The sequence below is a fragment of the Nestor notabilis genome, unplaced genomic scaffold, assembly GCF_000696875.1.
Source record: "Nestor notabilis isolate BGI_N333 unplaced genomic scaffold, ASM69687v1 scaffold14425, whole genome shotgun sequence".
NCBI classification, from domain to species: domain Eukaryota; kingdom Metazoa; phylum Chordata; class Aves; order Psittaciformes; family Psittacidae; genus Nestor; species Nestor notabilis.
In genome coordinates, this window is record NW_009930713.1 from 40,384 (window position 1) to 47,293 (window position 6,910).

Genomic DNA, 6,910 nt, shown 5'->3' on the forward strand with positions numbered 1-6,910 from the left:
CTCCTTGAGGCATATAGGGGAGTGAGAAGTCCCAGCTCAGCATTTGCTGGCATCACTGTCACACAGACCATGCCATGCTTCCTCTTGTGCCACAGCGTGGGATGCAGCAGGACAACATGCCCAAGAGAGACCAAGATCTGTTGTCGTTAAATGAATTTCACCTGATGCATTTTCACATCAGATGTTGATGAAAAGTCACATGGAGCCATGGCTGGAAATCATCTAACCAGAAACATCTCACCTCCATTACACATCACCCAGAGGCATGCAAATCTGCAATGGAAATTGCCTGGCTCTGAGCAGTGGGAAGCAGTTTCCATATGAAACTAAACCGAAAAAGTGAGTAACCTCAGTGGCTGTAACATTTGCCCTATGGTCATTGTATGCATGTTGGTGGACCATGCCATGATGAAACCAGGAGCAAATTTCTGGCAGCTGTTCCTCAAACAGTTCAATCTCCATTTCTTTCTCCTGGTGAGCCCAGTTCCAGCTTCCCAATGTGCTCAAGATTGCTCTGCCAGAGAAGATTGACTGCAAGGGTCAACACCCCAAAATGTATGTGAGTATCCTCCTTCAGTCCTTCCTGCATTTTGCGGGGGAGAGACGAGGCTGATTCTTCTCTCAAAAAACAGTCCCACAAGGTCCCTGAAAATAACCAGTGATCCCAAATCATCCAGGTTTCCCTTTTGCTGCAAGGCAACATCACACTTGATTTCTCCAGAGCAGAGAAAATTGGGATGCAATCAATCTGGTGCAATAGAAGAGCAACTCTGAAGCCCTCCCCAGGGCACACCTCAGGCTTGTGCAGGAGGTTTCTCATGCTGGGGCAGAGGGCAGGAGGCAAAACCTGTTGTAAACATTGATCTTCAGGAAGTCATTTCCCTTTTTTTTTTCTCCTTCGCCCCTTTGGCCATCGTGTTGGTGGAGCTTTAGAGGACAGGCTCAGACTCTCCTGCCAGTGGGATTTGAGAACCTGCTCCTGAGGGATTTGACTTTATGCCCCTATGTCTAGTCCATAGCTGTTGATTCAAATCTACTCAGGTCTGTTTGGATGCTATCAGGGAAGCAGCCCAGAGACCTGTGTCCTGTTCTGAGGCATCCCAATGCTTTGCCTTGTAAACACATTGCCCAATATTCTCCTCCCAAGTCTTTTCAACCCACATTGTGTCACTGCAGGAGATGGAGCAGCGGAAGCAGCTTCCACAGGGAAACTTCTCTGTTGACATTTAAAAGTCTGATGATTTTTAAATCTCCTTGGAAAATTACTCTACTTACCACGGTCATCTCCATGAAAACGCTGATTGTGCTCAGCAGGGGCTAGGTCCCGGCTTTCAGTGCTGTTGCCTCTCTGGAGACTGTCAAGGACTTTCTTCGGGCTGAATTCCTTGATTTTTTGTTTGTTGATGTTTGCCTCCCTGTGGAGATTTCGCTTCAGCTCTGCCTGGGTTTGCAAATGGGTCGTGAACACAAGCAGCAGAGGAGTGAACACGTTTTAACATCTCAACATGGCATATCATTAGGGGGTTGGCACTGAAAATAATTACACAGTCAAGTAGTTTAACCCAAGAAAATGGTGTTTGCCAAACTGGGTACATGACAGAACATGAGCCGCACAGAGATTTCTGTCTCTTCATGAGCCACAGCCAAATGAGGGCAAAGTGTTGGAAAAATCAGAAGTAACTACTGATCACAGGGACCCGCTGTGATGCTCCCCACCTCTCCTCTGACCAAGCACTGGGAAAGCAGCAGAAGCTCAACATGTCAAGCGTCAAATGAACAACCTTCCCAACATGAAGCTTAAAGCCTCCTTGGTCCATAGGAGAGACACTTGGGATGGGCAGCCCCTGTTTGAGAGAGGAAGCCCCAGCCTCTCCCCAAATCCATCTCAGCATTACCTCTTGGCGCTTGCGGGTCAAGTCCAGCATCTGCAGCTTGTGCAAGTGCTGCCGCCTGCCAGGGAGGTGTCTCAGGCTTTGCTCCTTCTTTTCCAGAGCCTACGCGGTATTTAAAAATGTAAATAAATACACCTGCATTTTCTGAGAAGGAAAGGAACAGCTCCCAGCTCCCAAACCCACAGCCGGTCCCTGAGGCGCTCCCCAGATAAAGGCAGCGAGCGTCTCCCTGCATAGCCAAGTTGCAGAAATTCATCACAGATTTCCACTGCACTTCACAGTTTATCTCACAGCTCTGGGGCATGATGAAAAATCTTCATTAAAACAATGTATACACGCTTCTGCTCCTGAGGTGTTACCACTTGGAGTCAGCTGCCCAAGATAATCTCATGATCCAAAAGAAGTAAACTCTCTTGCATGTTTAAGGTTGCAGGGGTTGTTTATGGCACACCACCCTCGCAGCCCTAATGACCGCAAGCGATGGGTGTTCCAGTTGCTCAGCCATTTAAAGGACTGGTCCTCAAACCTTTATCCTCAAAAATATTTAAGGTCCTGGCTCAGCAGGTCAGCCTCATCTGGGAGCTGTCATGCTGGAGAAACTTTTCCCTTATTTTGCATCCTTTCACCCATACACCGGTGTTTCAGCCAGTTCCCAGGCTCAGCCAGGGACAGGAGTGCAGCAGGTGTGAAACACCAGCTTCTGCTCTTCGGAGTGCCTGAATTCCAAGGGAAAGGAGCCTCCAGTCAGCAGCAGCCCCTTGCACAGGGCTCAACTTATGTACTTACCTTTGGTTTTGGGCTTGCGGCCACTTCTTGCTGACTCCAGGGCTTTGCAGGAGAGTTTGCTTGCAGAGGGCAGGCGGGTTCAAGCCTCTGCAAGTCCAATATTTATAATACTCAGCATTGCTTGTTCCATGCAATCATAAAACCTGATGTGAAACTACCTTGATATTTTTCCAGATCCAATTCTGGCCCAGCTGCTTGGGATACAGGAAGACAGGAAGGAGATTGGCATTTCTAGCAGATGCTCAGTGAGATGAACATCTCCTTTGGTCCTTCAGGAATGGGCAAAACTGAGGGCATCTCTGGCATTACAGTAAAAACAGCAAATACCCAGTTTGACATTAGTCTCATCCCTGTAGGTATTTCTATACCTATATTAGGTATAGGACCCCAAGGCTCCAGCCAAGACCAGAGTGAAGACACACTCCAGCTCAGACAGCTGTATGTCAAAGCTGAAGCACGGAGAGGTATCATAATTTAATATGAAGCCTTCTAACAAGTCATCCAAGGGCAAATCCTAGTTACCCAAGGTGCAGAGCACTGTTCCTTCTGCTGAACTAGTCTCTTTTATGTTGGCCTAAGACATTCTATGCAGAACGGTGCATCGCACAAAGTGCCTTTCCTGGTGGCTAATGGAAGCAGGCAGAGACTTGCTTTACAGTTGCTCTGAGCATGGATTTTTATCTTAAGGAGCTACGTTGCCTCCTTAAAGCATGCCAAACCACTAGACGATACTGGGTCATTTCATGGCTCAGTATTGCTAGTGTCCCCTTGTAGGATGGGAGCTCAATAGAACTTCCATAAAAATTAAGGGGAGCATCATCAAGGACTTACTGCATCAGTAAGACCTGACTTACACTTTATGTGGGACACCATTAACTCAAATATGAACTAGTGTCCAATAAATGGTGACATATCCCTGACTATCTGCACTGAACTGCTGCTAAAGCCTGGGATATAATTTTGAAGCTTCCTGTAGATCAGTGCAAAAATGTAGGAGAAAAAAAGTAAGCAGCATCATGTAAAGGGAGAAATCCCTGTCACCCCTGCACACCAAGTTCACGTCTCAGCATCAAAAAGTCTCGCAAAACTGAATATGAAACTTAAAGAATGGCACTAGATGGCAGCATGTGACACCACAAACTGTGGTCCGGGCTGTTCATCACTCCTAGATGCCACCAAGGCCACCAGCACCAAAAGTTGATGAAGATAAATTCCTGCATCTACCGGCTCATTTTGCTGTGCCTGGTAGGGAAGCCAAGTTTCAGGCTTTTGGCTGAAGTTCTGTCCCAGGCTGAAAATCGACTCTTTTCTTTCATCTTTGTGAACCTCACGGGATTTTTCTCTGGAAATACTCTCTTACTGAAATCCTCTAAAAGTCCTTGAGAAGGCCACGTCATCCTGCTCCGCTGTTCTTTAAAATATTCCCACAGGGAAAAAGGCTTTTCCAATGGTGTTTACACTCCCCAACAGTGATGGCAGAAGCATGGGGTAGGATTAACAGTGTCTGTCCTGCGGTGATCATTATCAGTGTTTTAATAATACATAAATACAGCCGTAATAGAAATAAGATCAATGTCTAAAAATTACATGCTAGTAGGAGATTTCTGAAGGAGGCTGTGATTCCACATGCCAGCTCACAGGGTGTAGCTGGGCTCATTCCAGGTGCTGCTGGCTCATCCTCCCACCAAATCTACAGACACATTATTCAATAGTTGGTGGCCACCTATGTTCTCTGAAGCCACCTGTCTTGGCCAGATCCGCAGCCCTGAGTGGAGGGGGTTTAACTGATCCCAACTGGTGACTCTTGTGTTCTTTATTACAGTTTAAAAAGTTCTATCACAGCAAGGAAGGCTTGAGCGAGGCACCACTGCCCCATAGGGGTAGCTCAGTGCTGATGTAACCCAGGGCTGCTCTAAGTTGGGATGACCCAGCTCCTAAAGGAGCACTACAGAGAAGCACATGGCCAGCTGGGCAAATACATCTGTTTCATGGGTTAAACAGCCAAGAAGTGTGTTTGTCCCCACCTGCCCATCACTGAAGACTCCCTCCAGCTGCCTAATTAGGCTGCTGGTGTGCCTGTGCAGCTGAGCTCTCTTAGAGGGGTCTCAGCAGCAGGTACAATATTGGCCCTTAATTGCTAATTGAAAGTCATGCCTAAATGACAGCATGGGGGGTGGGTTATTTCCAGTAGCTGAGTGCTTCCCCAAGTAGAACACCTGCATTTGGAGAGGTCTGTTCAAGTTGTTCCCTTTCTCTACCTGATTTTGTTCCTCTGGGTCCTTGCTCTCCATTTTGGAGCTCACAGACCTATGCCAAATAGCAGAGAAGTACAGCCAAAAGCGTCAAGCAGGGGGTCTAAAAGAGAAAGATCTCAGGAGTAAAGTGGAGGAACTGCAGCTCTGGGGCATCTGGAGTGGGGCTTAGTCTGTGTCGCTCTTGTCCTCTCCCTAACTCTCTGTGGGCACATAAGAAAGAGCTCCATCTCAGTCAAACACCGGCAGCTTTGCATCCTCAGTGGTGAGCAGGTAAGAAATCAGAAATTGGAAGGTATTGCTGTCTGGTTTGGGTGGTTGTGGAGAAGCGATGAGAGTTCAGGTGAAGCAGAGAAAGCAGTGTGTTTCTCTAGGTCTGGGTTTTAAACAACCTGATTTATGGCTGGAGTTGTGCAGTCCTGATAACGCAGCTCCAGCTTAGCACTGTGGGCACATGATGGAGATTCTTCAAGGCCTGAGCCTCACCCAGGTTTTATATTGAATAAAAGCATCAATGCAGGAAAATATCAGCACAGAAAATGCATGTAGAGGACTCATCACTTCTATTTTTTTTTTAATGAAGTAGCATCTCTAACCCTTGCACAGCATGGTACATAAGCTGCACTCCTTTACCTCCTCTGCAGTAAATTACATAAATATAAAGATATTTCTGGAGTTTTACTTATGTTGTAGTAACTCGTGTGCGTGTGAAAAATCCAAATTCCAGGTCAGGTAGTCATGGGTTTCAGGGCTTGGAGGCTAAGGAATCTGAGAAGTGCAGGAAGAGGAAAGGAAGGTGGTCAACGAGGAGTGAACAAGAGTGTTTTATGTTAGTTTTGGGGGGGAAGTTTTTTTAATATCTAGATATGCAGGGGGTGGTGGTGTGCCACTTATACACCATGCTCTTGAGGGGAGAAGGTGAAGGTATGTGTAGGAACACAACATGCATAGCAATTCTCAAAACCTAAAATAATTGCTCTGTGCTTTCACGGGCCCCTATTGCAAACCACATCTGTCTGCTTTACCTGCCTCTCTGCCTCTAAGCTGATGTCAGACCTTGATGGGATGTTTGGCCTGAAGAGCCAAAACCAGCCCTACTGATGTAAGCTGGATCCCTTTTGCAAAGGGTTCTGTCTTGGCCACGTTAGCCCCATGAGAACACAAAGATTGGGCTGCAGGTACACAGACACCACAAAGGGAAATGGGTCATTACAGGAGAGGTGACCTCATGGCTGTTGCTGGGGCATGTGTCTTTGTTGGGTTGCTCCAGAGAGGCAAGACTCATGGAGTCAGGCAGGAGAGTAAAGGCACAGCCTTGCTGCATTGGTCCCTCTTTGGCTATTCTTAGAAGGTGGAGTCTTCACCTTGTGCTAATGAAACACAGATAACCTCTCGGGGTTATCTCCTCTGGTGTACCTGCTCTGCCCCAGGTATCAAACCTCAGCTGGTGATAAAGCTCATCCAAGGATGGTCATCTAACAGTAGGACCTTCTACTTGCATTTCTGTAGGATATTTGTTTCCCTCACCATGGTGGTGTGACATGTGCCCAAGTCGCCAAGAAAGCCCACATCAATGGGTCAGAGAAACTCATAGAGAGCCTTTCAAACTCGCCTTACCTGAGGTCTTCGAGGTGGGTGCTGTTTAATGATGCTGGTTTCTCCCTTTTCCGGCACAGTGTTCAAAGAAAAGGGTCCTTAAAGATGAGAGAAGAAATGGCTGAAGTTACTTTTGGGTGATCATCAACTGCTAAGCTGTACTCAGCAATAGTTTTCTACGCTATTTTGTCGTTGGCTTGTCCCAGTAAAGTCTCTCCTGGTGTACACCAGTAACACATGGTATAAATTAATCTATCAGCTGCAGAAATGAAGTGAGGATGTACCTGTACCTGCTCTTTCTAACTGATGCCTGCCATGTACCTCTCCTACTTCCCTCTGCAACTTCTCATGTATCCTGTTGTCGTGGTTCAAACCCAGCCGGCA

The 6,910-nt window shown here is 47.0% G+C and overlaps 1 protein-coding gene across 1 annotated transcript in view; it reads right to left on the reverse strand.

Annotated features, from left to right (window-relative positions):
* The window catches only part of LOC104406534 (chromosome unknown open reading frame, human C14orf105), a gene marked incomplete at its 5' end in the record, with an annotated part of 7,494 nt that extends 870 nt beyond the window's left edge, over positions 1-6,624 (reverse strand). The window contains 4 exons of the mRNA XM_010015541.1: positions 1,276-1,441; positions 1,896-1,994; positions 2,679-2,765; positions 6,548-6,624. Of these exons, the coding sequence (XP_010013843.1) occupies positions 1,276-1,441; positions 1,896-1,994; positions 2,679-2,765; positions 6,548-6,624 (429 nt within the window). The remainder of the gene's footprint in view (positions 1-1,275; positions 1,442-1,895; positions 1,995-2,678; positions 2,766-6,547) is intronic.
* Between the last annotated feature and the right edge of the window lie 286 nt (positions 6,625-6,910).